Below are 22,471 nucleotides of genomic sequence, written 5' to 3'. Positions count from 1 at the left end.
AGGTGTCAACCGAACTGGCTCTACTGTTGCAAAAAGAGTACATACTTAATGGATTTGAGGAAAGGAAGTTAACCCTTGGCATATTCATCGATTTTCGAAGGCGCTCGACAGGATTAATCATACCACTTTATTATGCAAATTAGCACATTATGGGTTCTGTGGAATACCTTTAGAATTACTAAAATCATATCTCGAACAAAGAAAACAGTGCATCGCTATTTCAGGCGAATATTCATCTTTGCTTCCTGTGACGGCTGGGGTTCCGCAGGGCAGTATACTGGGACCGATCTTATTCAATCTTTATGTTAATGATTTAATAAGCATTAGTGATCAAGCATATTTTGTTATCTATGCAGATGATACCAGCATTTTCTTTCAGTCCAAGGATATTAAGGAACTCACAAGTTTAGCAAATACTACCCTTGATAGATTGTTTCAATGGAGCACAGTAAATTCCTTAAAAATAAACGCAGCGAAAACCAAATGTATTTTATTTGCGCCGGTGCAAAAGCAAAAAAATCGTTGCTTGGATATCTATTTTGACAATTCTAAAATCGAGCTTGCAAAACAGGTTAAAACACTAGGAGTCATTTTTCACGAAAATTTAACTTGGGACGCTCATGTTGACCTTGTAGCTAAAAATTTGGCGAGGGCATGTGGAATGATTTGCAGATTGCGACAGGTAATTCCACCGAAACTCAAGCTTCTTCTATATTGCTACAGGGTCGTATTCCCACTGACGAAGAGCCGCGCAGGAAGAAGACGAAGACGACGATTGGAAGCTAGCGCGGGCTGTTGCCTCTTGGTCAACTGCGGCGTATTGCCTTGTAAATATACTTGTAAATAGCTTTTCGTCGGTGTCTTCCTACGTAACATATTTGGTGGAGGTGGACGTTCCCTGTACCTCGTCACGGAGCTTCGCAGTGGACGGTCCGTCGAGCCTACCTTCATGGCTCCCGGCGACGCCAACCCGACTCCACCGGCTCCGACACCTGCTGCCACTTCGACGACCTACATCACCCTCTCCGCTCCCCGTGATCCTGGCGTATTCTCGGCAAAAGATGGGGAAGACGTCGAGGACTGGATCAGCCTTTACGAACACGTCAGCCGCAATAACCGGTGGGACCCAACTATCATGCTCGCCAACGTCGTCTTTTACCTCGGTGGCACACCTCGAGTTTGGTATCGGACGCACGAAGATGAGCTGACCAGTTGGGATTCGCTTAAGCAAAAGCTTCGAGACTTGTTCGGCAACCCCTACGGTCACCAACTTGCCGCGCAGAAGGCGCTTTCCGGTCGTGTGCAGACGTCAACGGAGCCCTACGTCACGTACATTCAGGACGTCTTGGCTCTATGCCGCAAAGTTGACGCACACATGACTGAGTCCGACAAGGTCTCCCACATCCTCAAAGGCATTGCCGATGACGCCTTCAACTTGCTCGTGTTTAACAACATCGCGACGGTGGATGCGGTTATAAAAGAGTGCCGCCGCCTGGAATTCGCTAAAAGCCGACGTATCGACCAACAGTTTGCCCGTCTGCCCAACACCCCAGCGACATCTTCCTGTGCCGACGCTCCTCGTCCCAACAACGCTGGCGATGTTACCAGGATTGTCCGGCGTGAGATCGAGGCCGCCTATCCGGCTGCGTTCGACTCCAGCCCCTCCAATGCACCTGCAGTCACTGTTTCCCTGATCCAGGCAGTTGTCCGCCAGGAGTTCGCCAACATGGGTATTCACACCATCTGCTCGGCCCATCGCCCTGATCCCCACCCGGCATCTTCGATTCCACCCTGTCCCGCACCTTCTTACCCTCCACGTTTCCGCAACCCCTCTGAATGGCGCATTGCAGACGACAAGCCAATTTGTTTTCACTGCCATCGAATTGGGCACATTTCTCGGCACTGCCGCAGTCGCTGGAGTTCCCTGAACCAGTCTACAACTACTGCCTACTCTCGCCCCCCAGGTGGCCTTTCTCGTCCCTATGCTGCCCGCTCAGATAATGCCGCCGCCGATTCTCCTGCGCCGAACCGACCCTATTCTCGTTCGCCTTCGCCCCAACGACGACAATCTCGCTCTCCCCAGCCCCGTCGTTCCTATTCGCCGACTCCCTTCGGACGCCGCTCCCAGCCGGAAAACTAGACGATGCAGCGCCTCGAGGTGACGCTGCATTGCTCCCTACGCCGCCAAATCCTCTCCTGACGTTGCCCACCCATCTGAACCTTCTTGACGTGCAAGTCGACGGTGTTCCTGTATCAGCTCTCATAGACACTGGTGCGCATTTGTCGGTAATGAGCGCGGATCTTCGTAACCGGCTGAGGAAAATAATCACGCCCGCCACGACGCCTGTTGTCCGTGTCGCCGATGGCGGAACAGCCCCCGTAATTGGTATGTGTGCCGCCCGCGTCTCCTTCGCCGATCGCTCCACTACCGTGCTATTCACAGTCATCGCTCACTGTCCCCACGACATCATCCTCGGCCTCGACTTCCTCTCCGCACATTCTGCTCTCATCGATTGCTCCGCCAGTACCCTCCGCCTCGACCTGCCTGTTCTGGATCCCGCTGAAGAACACCTTCCTCGCCTCAGTTCCGTCGACTTCGTTCGCTTGCCACCTTCGGCACTGACTTACGTTGACTTCGTGTCATCCCCGCCAGTGCCCGACGGTCACTACATCGCGGCTCCTATGCAAGACGTCCTCCTTACACACGGGATCACACTACCTCATACTATTTTATCTATTACGGCGAATTGCGTCTGCCTGCCAGTGGTCAATTTTGCCTTGACGACACAAGTGCTGCCACGCGGGATGTCTCTGGCCCAACTTTGCTCATTCGAGGATCACTCTGTAGCATCGATTTCAATAGACGACAATTCAACCGATCCTCCTCTACCATCGCAGTCGGCGACTTGTACCATCGCCAACTTACAGAAAATGATTGCACCCGACATGCCGTCCGAGCACGCTCGTGCGCTCTACCGCGTTCTCATTTCCTACCAAGATATTTTTTACTTCAACGATCGTCCTTTGGCCCAAACAACAGCTGTTAAACATCGCATTAATACAGGAGATGCCCCTCCTATTCATCGCCGCCCGTATCGAGTATCACCGGCTGAGCGTCAAGTGATTCACACCGAAGTTCGCAAAATGCTTACCAAGAACATTATTGAACCGTCATGTAGTCCATGGGCGTCACCGGTTGTGCTGGTAAAAAAGAAGGATGGCTCATGGCGCTTTTGCGTAGATTATCGGCACCTTAACAGGGTTACCAAAAAGGACATGTATCCCCTACCTCGGATTGATGACGCCCTTGACTGCCTCCACGGTGCTCGCTATTTCTCCTCTATTGACCTTCGCTCTGGCTATTGGCAGATTGCCGTGGACGATCTCGACCGCGAGAAGACTGCCTTTGTAACACCCGACGGTCTTTATCAATTCAAGGTGATGCCGTTCGGCCTATGTAACGCTCCTGCCACTTTTGAACGCATGATGGACTCCCTTCTTCACGGTTTCAAATGGTCCACGTGCCTGTGCTACTTAGACAACGTTATAGTATTCTCCCCAACATTCGCTACGCACCTCGAGCGCCTCTCAGCAGTCCTGGACGTTTTTCGGCGAGCCGGTCTGCAACTCAACGCATCGAAGTGCCAATTCGGCCGTCGCCAGATTACCGTCCTTGGACATCTCGTTGACGCGAACGGAGTGCAACCGGACCCAGGCAAGATCCATGCTGTTACGCACTTCCCTGTTCCGAAGTGTGTCAAGGATGTGCGCAGCTTCATCGGCCTTTGCTCGTACTTCCGCCGTTTCGTCCAAAATTTCGCGGCCATAGCACGACCACTAACCGAGCTTTTGAAAAAAGACGCTCCTTTCCAGTGGGGCGATAACGAGGCGTCTGCATTCTCTCATCTAATCGACATTCTCACAACACCTCCCGTTCTGGCCCACTTCGATCCTTCTGCGCCTACCGAAGTCTGTACTGATGCCAGCGGTCACGGAATTGGCGCAGTACTGGCACAACGCCAGCGTGGCCACGACCGTGTTATCGCTTACGCCAGCAGACTCCTCTCGCCCGCAGAGCGCAACTATTCCATCACTGAGTGTGAGTGTCTGGCCCTAGTTTGGGCGGTTGCGAAGTTCCGCCCATACTTATATGGCCGACCCTTTTCCGTTATCACAGACCATCACGCGCTGTGTTGGTTATGCTCATTGAAAGACCCTTCAGGAAGACTTGGTCGCTGGGCCTTACGCCTCCAAGAATATTCGTTCTCTGTCACCTACAAATCTGGCCGACTACACAAGGACGCTGACTGCCTGTCTCGCTACCCGGTAGACGAGCCTGACGACGCTGACAGTAGTACCGCCGACGGCATTTTCTCTGTGTCTGCCTTCGCTAACATCGCCGATGAGCAGTACCGAGACCTATCGCTGCGAGTACTCATCGAGCGTCTGCGCTCTGCACCTACCGACGCATCCGTTCGCCGATATCTCCTCCAGGGCGGCGTTCTGTACCGAAGGAGCTTCCTCCCTGACGGCCCTGATCTTCTTCTTGTCGTGCCACAACATCTACGACAGACTGTGCTCTTTCAGATGCATGACGCACCCACTGCAGGACATCTTGGCGTAACCCGCACGTACGACCGCGTCCGCCGCCGCTTCTATTGGCCTGGTCTTGCTCGCTCCGTCCGACGCTATGTTGCTGCCTGTGATCCCTGCCAGCGTCGGAAAACGCCTCAGGTGCTACCTTCCGGTCATCTCCAGCCGATCGCCGTCCCTGTGGAACCGTTTTTTCGTGTTGGATTAGACCTCCGCGGTCCCTTTCCCACGTCATCCTCTGAGAACAAATGGGTAGCCGTCGCAACTGATTACGCCACCCGATACGCTATCACGCGGGCTCTACCTACCAGTTGCGCCACTGACGTCGCCGACTTCCTCTTGCGTGACATTATCTTAGTGCATGGAGCCCCGCGACAGCTGCTTACTGACCGCGGTCGTAACTTCCTCTCGAAAGTTGTCGCCGACATTGTGCGTTCCTGCTCTATTCAACACAAGCTGAGTACCTCGTACCATCCTCAAACCAATGGCCTGACAGAGCGCTTAAACCGTACCCTTACCGATATGTTGTCCAAGTACGTTTCGAAGGACCACCACGACTGGGACGTTGCCCTTCCTTACGTCACCTTTGCTTACAATTCTTCCCGGCACGACACCGCCGGATTTTCTCCATTTTATCTACTCTACGGTCGCGAACCGACCTTGCCCCTTGACACGGTACTTCCTCCTGCTGCGACCTCAACAACCGAGTATGCGCGCGACGCCATCGCCCTCGCCGATCATGCAAGCCAGCTTGCCCGTGCTCGACTGACGGACTCGCAAACCACGCAGCAGCGTCAGTACAACGCCCGCCACCGTGACGTACAGTTTTCGCCTGGTGCACTCGTGCTCCTGTGGTCGCCCTGTCGTCACGTTGGACTTTCCGAAAAGCTCCTTTCGCGATACACAGGGCCCTACCGCGTGCTTCGCCAGGTGACGCCTGTGACTTATGAAATTGCTCCTGTGAGCTCAACCTCGTCGTCTACTCTGGCGTCCAGTGATGTCGTGCACGTCAGTAGGCTCAAGAGCTACTACACTGCTTCCGAGTCCAGCCTTTAGTCGCTCCGGGACGGCGCTTTTGCCGCCGGGGGTAATGCTACGGGGTCGTATTCCCACTGACGAAGAGCCGCGCAGGAAGAAGACGAAGACGACGATTGGAAGCTAGCGCGGGCTGTTGCCTCTTGGTCAACTGCGGCGTATTGCCTTGTAAATATACTTGTAAATAGCTTTTCGTCGGTGTCTTCCTACGTAACAATATAATGCCTTATTCCTCCCGCATATAAACTACTGTAACCTTGTTTGGGGGACAACATCTCAAACAAACATTCACAAATTACTTGTAATACAGAAAAAAGTTATTGGCCATATCGCAAATGCCCCATACGATTCCCATACGCGGGATTTGTTTCAGTCACTTAATGTCCTTTCTGTCAAGCATGCATACATATTTAACCTGTTCTTAAAATACAAGAGCAGCTTAAGACGCACAAATGAGCATTTTCTTCGAATGAGCTGCCTCAAAAAATCATTGCAGCTGCCGTACAGCGTAAGGCAAAGAGAAATATGGGATTTGCCATTTTCCCGAACCAATAATGGTTTTAACAGGTTACAATATCGTGTACCATTCCTGCTAAATATCCTTGAAAGGAGGCATATAGACCCGAGGACCATAACTAGAAAACAATGGAAAGAATTTTTAATGGCGAACGACGGTCTTCAACTTAAAAAAAAAAAAGAAAGAAAGGGGAAAAAGGCTAAGGGAAAAATGTAATGTAAACGTTTTCTGTTATATTGCAGTCACTTGTTTTCGTATTACCTTTGTATGATCCTTTATTGTCTGTACAACCTGAGTGAAAATGGTCTAAATTGGACCAGAAATGCGTTTTTTTTTTTTTCCTTCCATTTCCTTTATGTTTTCAGACATGTTGGCCTGTACGTGGGATGCTATTGTACGTGAATACATTTGTCATACATTCCTTTTCCTGCATATGTTTTCAGACATGTTGGCCTGTACGTGGGACTCTATTGTACGCGAATACATTTGTCTTGTTTTTTTTTCTGCGAGATGCAACACATATATGTAAACAATATGTATTTACAATGAGTGTAAAACCTTCTCGCTGCCAGTCAAACAGGGGCAAGGGCCTCGTCAAGCTGCTTGTAGCAGCTTCTTTGCTCTTGTCCTAGCATTCTTTTTTTCATACGTGGAAGAATGCTGAATAAAGATTTGATTTGATTTGATTTGAAGAAAATCCCCTAACTGGCACGCTGTATTCGCAAGTTGTCACAGAAAAAAGCTATGCGCATTGCATTTGGCCCCTTAATTCGGGTAAAATATACATGTTGCATGCTATTGGTTTATTGTGAAGTTACATAAGTGAAGCTCAAGCATGTGCATTGGTTCTTTTATTGATTCTTCACACAAGCCCAGAATTCGTCTTGCATAGTGGTACTGGCCCAGGTTCTTTCGGTGCACTCGATTAAAGTGCATTTACTGCAAAAACCATCAGGTAACTTCTTGGTTATATTTCCTAAGTTTTTTTAAAGCCACTGATATGAAATGAATGCCGCACCAAAATATGAAATACTCATGGCCACGCCAAAGCGGCGCGGCCATGGAGAGCAAGGCGCTAAACTACTGCTCAATAGCCATATTGTAGAGTGCTTCCACTAATTTATCTTGGTGTCTTTTTCAAAAGTATTCATCAGCATGACCTATCAGAAATTTATTACCATAGTCTTACCAGTGCCATTAGGAGATAAATTCCACAATAACGCTTCAAATGGCTGAAACAACAAGCACAGTTCAGTGGTGTCCGGTGCCCGCTGGCAGAAAAAATGTGCCATGTGTCAGCCTGTGGGAGAGTGAATTGAGCAAAGGAGGAGCTTTAAGTAGCACTGGTAACCCCATTCCTACAGGCCTTTTGGACCACAAGCTTGCATACCTGTACACAGTTTTTAAATTAAATAATGAAAGTTTGATCCCACGGAAATGCATGGGTGCCGACCGAAACCTTTGGTCGGTACCGAGTTAACCCATATATTGTGTTAACCGGAGTCGAATTAACGAAAGTCTACTGTATTTGGCTGAATGGCCTGAAGTAACATCACATGCAGCACAAGGTGAAAGTGCAGCTGTTTTCAATTTACACATAGCACAAGCCCTGCTCAGGTGTTGGGAAAACTTCCTAAAAAGCATAAGACATTGTGGAATGCTGGTAACCCCACTGCAATCAAAATCCAACAGAAGGTTCAGTAGGTGGTTTCTCACAGGATCTCCAGTTTTCCAATGCAGATAGTATGAGCATCAGTAATATAGAAACAGCAAGGGCTAGTAGCACCACAGAGGAAGTAACCTCGCATGTTACAAGTGTCTCATGCCACTAGCAATCGACAGAGAAAGATGATGGAGGAAGGAATCCCAAACAGAGGCAGACACCCTTCTCCGCAGACAGTCGGCATTGTTGGAATACGTGTCGTACAAGTGACGAGAACGGTTTTCCTATGTCAATTACAAGTACCGGTGCATTTGAGTGTGATGTTACTGAGATAGTCAGTCTCCTAGTACTGGGGCTGTCTTCTGTGACCATCACGTTCATCAATATTATCGCCTCGGTGATGGGCACGTAGAAAAATCCAAGTGGCTCCTTACCCGTGACGTCATCATTGCACTGCCAACATGCGCTTTCGAATGCTTCACAACACAGGAGAGCGCACCGTGCGAGTGTAGCTGGGCTCGCGTACGTTGTTTTCAAGCATATAGGCTGCAGTACGGCTTCTACACATCGACTAGGGCTGACTACAGCTGCTTTAGGTAAAATAAAATGAAAAGAAAGTGTGAAATATTTCATTAATTAAAGTGTGCTACAACTCATGTAATTGCAAAATGCATTTTTGATGATATTATTAAGCACACACTGTGTTCCTGCGTCACTGTGTCAGCTATCGTGCACTGCCACGCGACATCATCTTCCAGTAGAGGAACCATGCAAGCAATGCGTTGTTTATGGTGCTGCTGTCAGCTGCCTCAAGACATGGTCACCTCACCGAAAATTGCCACTAACAAAAGGCAACACAACACACCAATTAAAATATTGCTGCGCAAAACCACGTCCAAACCGCCATAACAAAAAATACTACAAGCTACCATCTTTCTTGTATCTACTATGCTTCACCACCAATTGACCACGAAAAGGAGCACTCATTTCCTCCAAATGTGCCAGGAGCATCCAACAACACACTGACGTAAAATTGACGAAGACTGGAACTACCAGATGGCGCTATTTGTTTTCCAGTCTTGCTAAAACAGCCAATCAGCCTGATGGTTGAGGAGATAGTAATTGCCAAAAGTGATAGTCACAGAATACTTCCCTTGCAGTAAGATAACCGAAGCATTTTCATTAAGCAGCCACATTTTACTGTTTTAGAGGCAACAGTGCTTGTATAAGGACTCTGTGTGACCACCATCCTAATGCACATTGTTCGAACTCTGTGCTTACCACAAACTGCCAATTCAGAGCTTGGTGCACTGTCCACAATCCCAAAAGTAAATGCACTAAAGCCTTGTGATGCATCCTGCACCTTGGTTCCTCCCATGCATGTGGATTTAAGATTGAGAGCAACACCCTAGAGGGCAGAGGCTGGACAGCCTGCTGAGTAGCCATGATGTGACCTTGGCATGCAGGTCCTTTGTGAGCTGAAGCAAACTAATTTTGGCCATCAAGAGTCGACCCCTACTCACCTTGGCATCTTCCAGCTGAGGCAGACAACCCAGCTTGCAGCGCACACGGGACACGGTCTGCTGTGCCTTGTACGAATGCACACAGTTGGCCGATGGAAGACACACGACCAACTTGAATGGGAATTCATGCTGTTCAGTGCTGATGTACCTTAGCAGCTGGTCCAGGTCTAGTGGGGCTCGCTCTAGCTCTTCTGTCAGGGCACTCATCAGCACACCTGCGTCTGGTGGTAACCCCAACAACGCCATGACATTGGAGTCGTTCCAACGAGGACAAAATTTGCTCACACTCCCACGAGAGTGCGCATCTGCTGGAACATGTTACAGTCCCTGAAATAAGCTGCTGCCAGTGGCGTAGCCAGAAATTTCATTTGGGGGGGGGGGGGGCTCACGACAGCTCGGCCTCTCCCTTATAGAATTTGTCGAGGGATCAAATACATGAATAACTGCACTGCCATTGCCAAAGGTGCTGCAAACGAATTCTTGAAGGCAAGATAGGTAAAATATGCTTTTTTTCATAAACGAATATACTTGTATATCCCAAAAGCTGTGCCCAAAATAACTAATATCAATGGTTCCATGTTTTTGTCTGCTTAATAAGTAAAGAAAATGTCACACGACCTTTACAACTATATCAGCTAGAAACTAGCAAAGCAATGCATGCCGCTGATATGAAACACGTAAAGGCCATGAAATGAACAAGCTGAGGACAAATATTTTAATGAATATTTGTCATTCAAGAACCTTGTTTACATTTTTTACATATTCAACCGCCAGGGAAAAATCTCAATGATGCTGTCCTTTGTTCCAATGTATTGAGCAGAAGCAGCTGTCACCGGTCGTGTATTGTGAGTAAGTGCACCGAAATTTTAGTTGCAACAGAGAGCACATATAAAAAGCAGAAATTCTGCAAAATATATGAGGTCGAGTCAAATGAAAGTGAGCCGACGTGAATATATGACAAACAGAGTACTTTATTTAAAAATTGTTTCCATGGGCTTTTAGACATTTCTACCACTGAACAACGAGTGGCGTGATTCCCGTCTCGTAAAGCTTCTCAGGTGGTTGCTTCAGAAAGTTGGTAAGGCTCTTACACGTCATCGTCCGACACGAATCTGATTCCCTTGGGCTGGTTTTTTATGTGCTCCCAAATGTGGGAGTCGCAGGGCGACAGGGCTGGGCTGTACGGCGGATGTTGCAGCATTTTCCACTTGAAGTTGCCAGTTTTGTGTTAAACACATCAGTGACGTGCGGACAGGCATTGTTGCGGAGCAAGATGACCCCATTTGTCTATGTTCCACATCGTTTGTCCTTGATTGCGACATGCAGCCGATCTGGTGTTTCACAATATCGGAAACGATTGATAATCTCTCCAGGATTGGCAAATTCAATCAGTAATGGCCCCTGACAATCTTAAAAAAATAGTCAGTACCTTTCAGGCAGAAATGACGGCGTTTGCTTTCTTTGTGTATGGTGAATACGAATGTTTCCACTGTAAGCTTCACCGTCGTGTTTCAGGCTCGTAGTAGTGGCACTGTGATTCGTCCACGGTTGCAATTGCAGACAAGAAGTCGTCACACTCATTGTGATAGTGGATTAGATGAGCGAAGGCAGTGCCGAACCTCTCCGTCTTCTGGTAGTGGTTCCTATAATATTGGCATCCATTGCGCACACAAGGGTCAACAACGTTCTACGTTCGTGAATCGATCTACGTTCGTGAATTATAGCGTGAACCGAACCGTGACTAATGTTCACACGCTCTGGCAGTTTATCTATGCTTATCCTCCGTTCTTTTCTAATCAGCTCATCAACCTTTCCGATCTGAGACTTTGCAATTTGTTGGGGGTGATTGCACGGTGACTTTGGCCCGGTCTTGAATCGTCTTTGCAAGGTCACGTCATTCTCTGAACCGTTTGCTTCAAATCACAGTGGCCAATGAAATGCAATGTTCAACGTAGACGGCAGCCATAAGGCAACTAATTTCTTTTTTGGGAAACACCTTCAGCTGTGAAAATCCTCATGACACCCCGCTGTTCAACTGTTGGAGTGTCCATTATGTCACGCAACCATCTTCAACCCAGTGTATGCGAGCACTGAAGAACATTTATCCTCACACCTGCATGTCACTTTTGTAAATGGTAGAAGTCTGTGTGCTACGCACATGTCTCGAAGATAATGAACAGAATCATTATTGCGCGAGGTGGGTTAGCTCACTTTCATTTCACTCGCCCAAGCACATTTGGAATGCAAAGCTACAATAGAATATACAAATGCGAAGATGCAGCTGGTGAAAGGCAAAAGCGTGTCACTGGAAACAAAGTTCACTGCATGTATACACAAAACCTTGCAACAAGATATTGAGTAATACATATAAGTCTCCGATAAATCTATGTGTCTAAGAAAAAGTCACTGTATATGATGCGTTAAATAAGGAAAATAAACATGTTGTGCAATCACAAGATTCACAGATAACAGAATTCTAAGGCCCACCCCCCCTTCATTCACTCCCCCCGATGTGCGCGACGAAAGGCGGCGCTGTAGCATTTGGAGACGATCCCACCGCTGTCAACCAGCTGTTGGATCTAAAGGACAATCCCAATTGCTGTCCCCCAGATATTGGACCTTGCCGTTGGGTGCGGGAGTTGGCCGAGGTTGAGGACTTTGAGATGAAAACTGGAGGTTTATTTACATTCTTTACATTATTTACAGTGAGAGTACAAAGAAATTAACAGTCATAAAGTCATTACGGGCCAGCAGCAACTCGGACGCTGTGGTCCATGGCAAGAAGCTCGAAAGAGATCAATAAAGGAATGCTCCCTTGCTGCTCCCGGTCTCAGGCTTTTAAGCCCTTCGGTGTCTCGAAGTAACATCACGTTCGGCCAATCGGCGAGCCCGCTCAGGTGACGCCATTTTCGGCCAATGACAGGTGCCCGTGCGATTGTGTAACAACCACACAGAGGGTCGCTCCTTGGGCTCCAATTGTCCGAGTGCTTACTTCTCTCTGCGGTATTGCCTTGCTGGCTTGCAAGCGCTGTCACAATAGGCGGAAGGGGGCGACGTTTCAGTGCTGCAAAGCAGCTTTGCTCGGGACCTGCGTTACCCGGAACCGTGCCAGGCTTCTGCTACACTTTCGGGAAGAGTCAAGCAGTGAATAGCTCCACCTGCGGCGCACGAGGTGGAGGACACCAACTCATTTGTACGTGCCGCGCCTCGGGAACGAGGTAGATATGCTTCTGCGCTCCTTAATTAGTTGTGGTGCGATTCGATGTGGTCTGGTGTACTCGAAGGAGGCTCAGGAAAAGGTCCCATATCTAACAGCTCCTCCTCGCCCCGGCAGTTCGGAATGGCCGGTGAAATCAATTCGCTGGCCATGAGGAACGCTGAAAGAACCTGCAGGGTACTGGTGTCAAGCCTCGTTTGATGAATTTTGGTATCCTGGGCCCTGGACAACGTACGTCAAACAAACAAAACAACACAGCGCTGCACCACGTGTAAGCGCAGGCTCTTCACCCCTGACTTGCCAGGCTATTACTGAGTCAAAATGAACCCTGATCTTTTATTTCCCCAATTTTGACAAAGCAGTTTCAACCATTTTTCCAAACTGCTATCCATTTCTCCCCGAATGCCGACAAGGCCAGAGTGACATTGTTGCAAAACAAAGGGTCGTCATTGCAAACAACAAATGAAAACAGCCGAACATACCTTAAGTGGCCTAACTAGACGAACAACATGTTTCCAACCTATCGCAGTGCCGTACTTATCTCACGTACTGTTGCCACGGAACAGTCTGGCCAACTTCACAAGTACGTAATCACAAGCGCACTAGCCTTGTGGTCTCTATTCAGAACGCGTACTTGCATCATAGGCAAACCTTCCATTACGCTTACTCACGTTTCTTCTTTTAGTCCATACAGAACACGTACCTTAAACAAGAACTTAATTTGCCTAACTTACGCACTCCGCAGAACCCTTTAAAAAAATGCATGTCCTAATAATTCATTCCACGCATGCTTACTAGAGAAGTCAGAATACGGCTGCCCTCAACACATACAAGCAAGCCAGTAAAAAATCTGCTTCCTTCCATCCGCACAGGACATGCGCTAATGGAACTAAGAGCTCTTCTCAGTGCAAATTAGACACTTTCTGAAAACCTATGCACTTAACCTTAGAAAATTAAAAAAAAAACACTTATAAAGAAAAGAAGGTTAACTAATACACATGCGCATTACCATAGGCCTCTCACCAAAAATCTTGACACTTCAGGTTACTCACACACACACACACAAAAAAAGAAAGAAAGCCCATCTACTCATTAATGAACACCTCGCAAAACTACATGTTTACATAAAACGCGTCTTTTAACTTTTGGAGCTTCTCAAACAAAACATAAACAAAGCTCATACCTTACATACTGAAAGAAACTGTCTCAAATAGCGAAAATTTTCCAATGCTCATAATTAACAAAACGAAACGCTTCACTTCTACGGAAGCTCTCTTGGTCTCCCATTCCAAACGCTTATGACTGACTCAATATTTGTAGCCGTACTCGAGGTGGTTGCGGTTCGAAAGCTATTCTGGCTACCCAGGAACAACAAAAGGGCCGACACACTATCAGCTCCTTCGACACGTTACAGTTTCTGGCCAATTTGCGTCTTGGCGTCACACCGTCATTACTAACTCGACTGTACGCGTCGCGATTCCCTACCACCTCATCTCGTCTGGCCACTTTGCGCTCCTTCGCGCTACATGCTGCACTCCGGAAAGAACGATAGAACGCCGAGGAACATAACTGCCCCGTGCCCTTTGTCCACGTCCGTGCAGAACATGCTTCACAGTCTATTTTTGACTGGTGGCTCGAACGTGTTTGATGTGTCAACATCGTCAACGACGACCGCACCTTTCTTTTCCTCGAACCCGGCCTTTTTGCCTCTGTCAGCGTCTTTGGCTGCGCTACCTTATTTACCGCTTTCCTATCCTTACGGCGCTTCTTTCTGCGGCACTTTCTCTTTGAATTCCCTCTCATGTCGCCTTCTCGCGCCTCGTGCTGGCCGGTACACATCTCGTCAGCCCGAATCGGCCTCTTACCCGCACAGTCAGAATGATTCCTAACTAAATCATCGCTCTCGTGGCTACCTAGACTAGCGGAGAGCTGCACGGATCCCTGAACCATGCAGTGGTCTTCCCTTGAGCTACGGAGCTCGCAATCCTGCGAACTGCCCTCAACTGCATCGTCCAGCTGGCACTTTACTTCGGCACGCAGATCCAACTCAACAGTTATCTCGACATGGGTGCTCGCGTCTGTCGGGTCAGCACTACTCTGTACCTCGCTAGCAACCTCGTTACCTTAACATGCGACGCACACACGCATGCGACGCGGTGACTGTGCCAATTTGTTTGCAGCTGGCCTAGCTGTTTCTACAGTCCTCTGTTGGCACAGTACCTCGTCGCTCTCACTCTGGCCTTTAAAGGCCTCTGCTGCCACTAAGGCATCATTAACTGCTAGCCCTTTCCGGTCATCTATGAATGTGCCGCTAATCTCACAGGTACTACTCTTCTTGTTGGCGTTTGGCGAAAATCCACTAGATACTTCCTCATTATTTTGCTCTGTACCACCTACATGATTTTGAGACAGCCGTTGTCGTTGTGCCTTTAACTGCTTAAAATATTGTATCTGTTTTTCCAATGCTGCCTTCTCTTTCTTGTGCTTTTTGCTTACGTTCGTGACTCTCACGCTTACGTGTTTTTTGTACCACCTCCTAAGCAACCTCAATGCTTTCATCATCATTGCCACTATCCTGTATCGCCTTTATGACAGCTGGCTTTTTCATCCATTCGTCCGCCTCAATTCCCAAATCGTCGCACACCAATAACCAGTCCAACCTCATCAATCTTCTAAGGTCCATGGCAGCTGCCCCGACTGGTGGTTAGAACTGTTTTCCTCAATTAATTTGTGCAAACACACAATATGCAACAAAGTCCCGACTCCTAGAACTATCAAAATAATCATATTTGAAGTGTGGCGAATCAAAAGGAAAAAAACCACGCGCTCACTGACGGTTGCAGCGCCCTGCCATCTGGTTCGTTGGTCCACTGTTCCCGGTTCCTCAGGACTACTTTGGACGAAGGCTCTCTCTTCCTTGCTGTTCCAAGTTCCTTGGGACTCCTTTTTGGACGAAGGCTCTTTTTCGCTGTTCCGGGTTCCTCAGGATTTCTGTCGACGAAGGTTCATCCGAAGCACTGCCACCAGTTGTTGGATCTCTTTGGACGAAGGTTCATCCGTAGCGCTGCCACCAGTTAATGGGATTTGAGGGTGATCCCACCGCTGTCAACTAGTTGTTGGATCTGGAGGACAATCCCGATTGCTGTCACCCAGATTTCTGGACCTTGCCGTTGGGTGCTGGAATTGGCCGAGGTTGAGGAGGACTTTGAGATGAAAACTAGAGGTTTATTTACATTATTTATAGTGAGAGTACAAAGAATTTAACAGTCATAAAGTCATTACGGGTCGGCAGCAACTCGGACGCTGCGGCCCGTGGCAAGAAGCTCGAAAGAGATCAATGAAGGAATGCTCCCATGCTGCTCCCGGTCGCTGGCTTTTAAGCCATTCGGTGTCTCAAAGTCACATCACGTTCGGCCAATCAGTGAGCCCGCTCAGGTGTCGTCATTTTCGACCAATGGCAGGTGCCCGTGCGATTGTGTAACAACCACACAGAGGGTCGCTCCTTGGTCTCCAATTGTCCGAGCGCTTACTTCTCTCTGCGGTATTGCCTTGCTGGCTTGCAAGCGCTGTCACAATAGGCGGAAGGGGGCGACGTTTCAGCGCTGCAAAGCAGCTTTGCTCGGGACCTGTGTTACCCGGAACCGTGCCAGGCTACCACTACACTTTCGGGAAGAGTCAAGCAGTGAATAGCTCCACCTGCGGTGCACGAGGTGGGGGACGCCAACTCGTTTGCACGTGCCGCGCCTCGGGAACGGGGCTGATGTGCTTCTGCACTCCTTAATTAGCTGTGGCACGATTCGATGTGGTCTGGTGAACTCAAAGGAGGCTCAGGAAGAGATCCCGTATCTAACAGCGCGCTTTCTCCCCACTTTTGCCCCTTGCACACACAAGACTGAGCCACCATCATCGGCTCACCCATGCCACCCCCGTCCCCTATGCTTTCATTCGCACATACAGCATGCGGAGCGCGTCCATGATTTGATCGCCCTTGGCCTTTACGCGGAACGTGAGGGCGAGGGCAACTGCAGGAATGCGCTGTAGTGTCCATATGCTTGCTATAGTAATAATAAGAGTATTCGGCAACTGAAGCATCCCAAGGCCCATTACTTACCGCGAAAGAATAAGTAACAAAATCAAACTTTCCCCATGCGACAATTCGCTGCGATGTAACAATGTCCTTCTTTCTTTTATGAGGCGGGGGCTCTGAAATAAAAAAAACTCGAAGGAAAGTACGTTGGCCACAATCGAATGCCTACTTTGGGCACTTAAGAGGAAGCTTTACCTCAGCCCAAACTCCAATGCGGCCTATTCAAATACAAGTAAAACGCAAAAATGCTTTTCTGAGATAACCATTGCACCGATATTAATGAAATTTGCTGCATTTGAGAGAGAAAGCTAAATTCTAGTGACTGTTGGAAGCGTAATTTTGAGTTAGGGCCTGCATTTTGTTGAAAGAGTTTTCAAAGATTTGAAAGTAAAAAAAAAATTGAAGCACAAATTTTACATATTAATAGCTCTCCATCAAGAACAGATAGCGCAGTTCTTTAAACGACATTCATTAGATCATTCAAAGTACACAACTTGTATATGTCAATTTATATGTTACATGAATTTGTTACGTTGTGTACAAGGGTTCAGAAAAAGCTGTATTTACACATTACAAATTTTTTTTTCAGATTCATGTGCAACAAATCAGTTTTTTTCGCTTTAGATGTGCTATGAGATGGGATTCACAGAATTGTGATATCATTTTTCATCGCCGAGTTACCGAATTGTAAACTTGATAGTTTCGCTTTTGAAAATTTGCAATTCTTGCCAATTTTTAGTGATAATGAATGACCTAAAGAAAAAATTTGAAACCAACAGTCACTAGATTTTAAGTTTTTATTATCGATGCAACAAACCTCATCAAGTTTGGTGCAGTGGTTGCAGAGAAAAACCAGTTCTCCTTTTACATGTATTTAGATAGGAGCACCCGAGCTAAAGCTTCCTCTTAATGTGGCTACTGAAGACATATCGAAGAAATCCTAAGACGCTTGGTCCACTGATAAGCATACGCATGCTGCTTGATATCCTGCACCGGCGAGACAGGACTTTCCGAAGAGGCTGCGCTCAAGCGAACGCGTTGTAATCCATCGAGTCCTCACAGTGATGGTGGCGAGTGACCATTGTTTCTTTTTCTCGTCGGCTAGCCAGAAAGCGTCGAAAACATTGCCAGAGGAAAATCCACTCGGCCAGAGAAAAACAAACGCGCACCCAAGTGCGCAAAGGGATGTTCTGGGCAACACGTGAAAAACGCAAGCTGGCTCTGGCAGCCCGCGGGTAGCGAAACAAGAAAATAGAAGAGGCTCAATGTGTCCTCCTGAATAAAAGTCAAAGTAGGAAAATAAATATGAACGTAGTTACCTTTGCTGGCTTTAGTGTCTTGACATGGACTCTTTGGCACAGGTGACAAATATGTTTGATATTCTTTTCAGTGACATTACAACCCAAATGAACCACCTCAACGCTTCGTTTTATCGGATCTCGATGCGTGCTTTGTCAAATTCTCTGATAGTGCGTTTATTTGGCTTGTCTCGTTGTATGGTGCAATGTACAACTTTAGAAAACCAATGCACCTTTGCCGTCAAATGTTTCGAAGAACATTAAACCCACAAAGTTCCGGAATTCAAAATCTAACGCATGGCTTTGGAAACGTCAATGCATCTTTCGCATCAAAAGTTTGAGTACTTGATGCCCATAAAGTTTCAGAATTGAAATCCATGCCCTTCGTAGATTCTGCGGACTCCGCAAGATGCCGCGAAGAGCTCTCTCGCCATCAAAACGCCCTTGAAACACTTGAAACTTTGTGCTCGGATGAGGCTCCTTGCATTATATGACTCCCAGTGCATGGTTGTTGCCGCAAAATTCAGCCCGAGTTAGCAATGTGCGTGCCGAAATTTTTTTTGAGCGCGAAAACAAGACATTCTAGACAAAATCCAGAATGATTTCCGGGGCTTGGGGTTGTTTGGGACGGCAGTGCATCCCAGCCCGAAAATATTTCGGGGGTGGGGCTAAAGCCCCATAACCCCCCCCCCCCCCCCCCCCCGGCTACATCCCCTGGCTGCTGCTCATTCGAGCCATTCGACGGTTATATTTTTATCAGGAGATGTTTCAACTTCGAGTATGCAACATGGGTTCTACACTCTAAACGAAAACAGAAACCCACATCTTTATCCAATACAGGGTGTCTACCAAGTTGACATTGCCAAATTCCCTGAGTTTTCCAGGTTTTCCCTGAGTGCCGTTGCAAAATTCCCTGAGTGACGCAGAACTATGTTTTATGTCAAGACGGACTGAAACCATATCGCCCGATGCTGTCGCTCTCTAGTAAGCATATGGAAAAAAAAAAAATAAGGAAAAAAAAAACGACCTAATCCAATTTGAATACTACGCAGTATTGTTTATGTTATTCAAGAAGATAATGATGGGAGGGGTTAGTGGAATGCACAGCAAATAAAATGTCTCTCAAAAAATTGCAAATCGATTCAGACATTCTCAAATACAAATAAAAAAGAGATGCATAAAGAAGCAAATATTTTTGAATATGAGCTATTTCTATCAAGTGATAGCAAGCTCAGAGGAATGAGGCCCGAACTTTGCCACAATTGAGATTCTCCCACAACAGCTCGTAAGATCAACCTCAACTGTCCCGGCATAGCCTCAGCCCGCGCACGACGCCTCATGCAGTGATGTGTTTCACTGCTATAAAGAGTTTATCTTGGTTTGGATGAGGGACACCTGCATGTCGGAATCAGCCAACACTTTGTTTTTTGAGTTCAAGCTCCTTCAAAACAGCCACAGCACGCTTCCTTTCCCATTCATTCCTCAATGCCTAGGTCCTTTCTGTTCTTGTCCTCCTTTCGCAACTCGTTCGCCTCATGGACCGCTTGAAGCATCTTCATGGTCAGTTGCACCGTCCACATCCGATTTAACAAACTCCCTAGGGGCCGCGAAAATGTCCGAAAAATCGGCCAGTTGGAAAAAATAAAGGCATGTCATTTAGTGCCCTTAAGGGCTCAAACCGCCACAGGTACATTCGAAAACACTCTGAAGGCATGTCGGTACACGTATTAGACATATCGCTGCTCATTCTGTGACAGGAACAACTGGGTGCACATGTGTATAATTAAGGAGTACATACTGTGTTCCATGGCAATAGCCCCTTCCCACGCTTGTTATGCTTCACTGCAATACTTTTGAGTATGCTTCACCAAGTAAGATTTCTGAACAGAGTTCGCCTCTGTTCAGAAAGCTGACTTTCGGGAACCGGCATTATGCAACACAGCGCGCTTTCCAAGCTTCTAAGCCAATCGCGAGCACCACAAAAGCGGAGTCTGTACCATTGCTGACAGCAGTGAATTCTTTCGATAAAAAATATGGCCCCAAATGGCAAGAAGCTCTATAGCGAATGTCGAAGCAGCTAGGCCTAGCATTGCAGCAGCGGTGGCTACAGCTGCCAGCAAATCTGCGTGCAAGAGCGCCGGTTCGAGGCTGCGAGGTAATCAAAATGGCAGCGTGGTGGCTTTGATTAACGCCATTTCGGGCATGCGGTCACAGCAAAACCTCCGGAAAATCGGACGGCAAAGAGTTCTTGCGTCCGAAATTTCAGACGTTCTGATACATCGAGTACATGGTGGTGCCACGAAGCCGTCCAAATTATGAGGAATCCGGAAAGTCAGTCGCTGACTGTACACTGGCAACTCCTCCAGCCGACCACAGGGCGTCAAAGACGATTCATTACAATTCCTGTCTGTTACTCGAGCGAGCATTACCGCGACTTTCGACCCTTTCAATAAAATTGTAGCTAATTTTCCCTGATAGAGGCACAAATTCCCTGAGTATTCCCTGAGTTTTTCCAGACTACTCAAAATCCCTGAGAATTCCCAGTTTTCCTGGTTTTCCCGGTTGGTAGACACCCCGCCACGACCACTTTGGAATAACAGGCGATTCATCATCACCAATCACTTTACGTCAGCATCAAAGACACTTGGTGGGTACAGACAAAAAGCCACCTACCAGGCTGGACAGGGTCTGCTGCTGCACCCTCGAGCATTGGCAGACAAGGCACACCTTGTACTAATACAGCACTTGAACAGAATCTTCAGAAGAGTGCACGCAAGTCGGGTGTAATAAATAAAAAGGTCGTAAATCGGTTACTAACGCCATAAATACCATAACACCACTGTGCAGGAAGCACTTGTACACAGAAATAGCTTCACATGAGTACATGAATACCATATGAAATTGCACGTCGTCTTGTGAAGGGAAAACACTGAGAAAATTGGAGCACCACAGAAATGCACATAAGACAAATAAGTGCGTTATACGTGGAGCTCTGAAGTATTAAGTAGCACAGGATATTTTAATATTGCGTGCCATAATTCAATCTAATGTTCACGCACACTGTTAAGAATGGCCCAGCTGAGGTGAAAGTTTTGCCAGCCAGTTGCCAAAGTGGCGGCAACCTTTCTTGGAACGCCACCGTTACCTCTAGCCTCGTTGCCGTTGCGACTGAATGCGATCGGCGGAACACCTATTGTTACTGAACCTACCACCGCCGCCCTGGTCTGCCGCGAGCGGGGGAGTGCCCGTGGGAACGTAGTTCAGAGGCTCCTTCCCACGCACCGTCCAAGATGCAAGACAATGGGCACCCAGCCGCGCTGCGGGGGCCAGCTTGGGGGAATAAAAGGCACCTTTCCTGACACAAGCCTCGAGTTCTACGCTCCGGACCGTGAACCTGTGCGAAAGTGTGTATGTGTAAGCCGTACCCATGGAGAGGCGGCTTGTTTACGATGACTGGTCGGCCGTTTCAGTCACCTGGGTATCGGGGGAGGACCGTGTGCTTATAAACCGCTGTTGTGCGGCTGCACAGAGGCACTTTCTCAAGCAGTCATGTTAGACTTATTTACTTTTCTCTCGCAGTCATGGTAGACTGATGAACTGCATGTAGATACTGTAAATGAACTCATATTCCTCGTTCTCGATGAGAAGCAGTCCTTCCGGAAGCTTCAACAACGTCCTCAGCGTGGATAAGTTGGACGACGGCATGCGCCAGCTACCTTCTAATTCACGCCCGACTCCAATCTTGACAAATGATCACGAGCGATGGGATTGAGCCCCCAATCCTAACAACTGGCTGACAGCGGTGAGATGGACTTTGCGACATGGTGCTGTGTCTGCACTGAGTGCTTGGTTCTTGCTTTGACTCTCTAGGCTTCATTTTGTGGTTGTTCTGTTTAGAACTGTAGGGAAGCTAGATTGTTGAGTGTTAGCTAGGTTGTGTTTTCCTAGCTAGATTTAGAGAGCAGGACCAAGGCAGTAAAGCAGCAATCATGGAGTTAAGGACACTGCTGAGAGACGAATTGTTGATTGCTGGTGAGGAACTGGGCCTAGATATACGCAAGGAAATGCTAAAATCGGAATTACTGAAGCTAATTTCCGAACAGGCAAGTGAGGAAGAAATTGAAACGGGGTTGGAAATTTTGAAGAAAAGAGAAGAACGGGACAGAGAAGAACGGGACCGAGAGAGAGAGGAATGCGAGTTAAGAAAAATGCAACTTGAACTTGAAAGCAATCATTTGGACTTGTCTCAAGGAAGTGAAGGGGCTCTGGGACGATCAAGTGAGGCAGAATCATACCGCATGGACAGGCTGTTAAAGCCATTTGAGGTCGGGACCGACAAAGGCTTGTACCTAAGCAATTTTGAAAGGACTCGCGAGAAGATGAACTTCGGTCCGAGTACATGGCCACAGCGGTTGCTGTCTATGTTGCCGTGTGAGGCGGCGGAAGTAATCGCCAGACTGAGTGCACAGGATGCATAAGATTATGCAAAAGTTAAGGCTAGTCTCCTGAAGAAATACCACCTTTCAGCCGAAGCTTTT

At 47.7% G+C, this 22,471-nt stretch overlaps 1 protein-coding gene across 2 annotated transcripts in view; it reads right to left on the bottom strand.

Annotated features, from left to right (window-relative positions):
* xmas (RRM_XMAS2 and SAC3_GANP domain-containing protein xmas) overlaps positions 1-22,471 on the bottom strand; it is a 580,140-nt gene that overhangs the window by 230,484 nt on the left and 327,185 nt on the right. For both annotated transcript variants that reach the window (XM_065450653.1, XM_065450654.1), the window contains one exon: positions 9,332-9,552. In XM_065450653.1, coding sequence (XP_065306725.1) covers positions 9,332-9,552 — 221 coding nt within the window. The remainder of the gene's footprint in view (positions 1-9,331; positions 9,553-22,471) is intronic.

The sequence above is a fragment of the Dermacentor albipictus genome, chromosome 5, assembly GCF_038994185.2.
Source record: "Dermacentor albipictus isolate Rhodes 1998 colony chromosome 5, USDA_Dalb.pri_finalv2, whole genome shotgun sequence".
Classification (NCBI taxonomy): domain Eukaryota; kingdom Metazoa; phylum Arthropoda; class Arachnida; order Ixodida; family Ixodidae; genus Dermacentor; species Dermacentor albipictus.
This window is presented reverse-complemented; position numbering and strand designations above follow the sequence as displayed.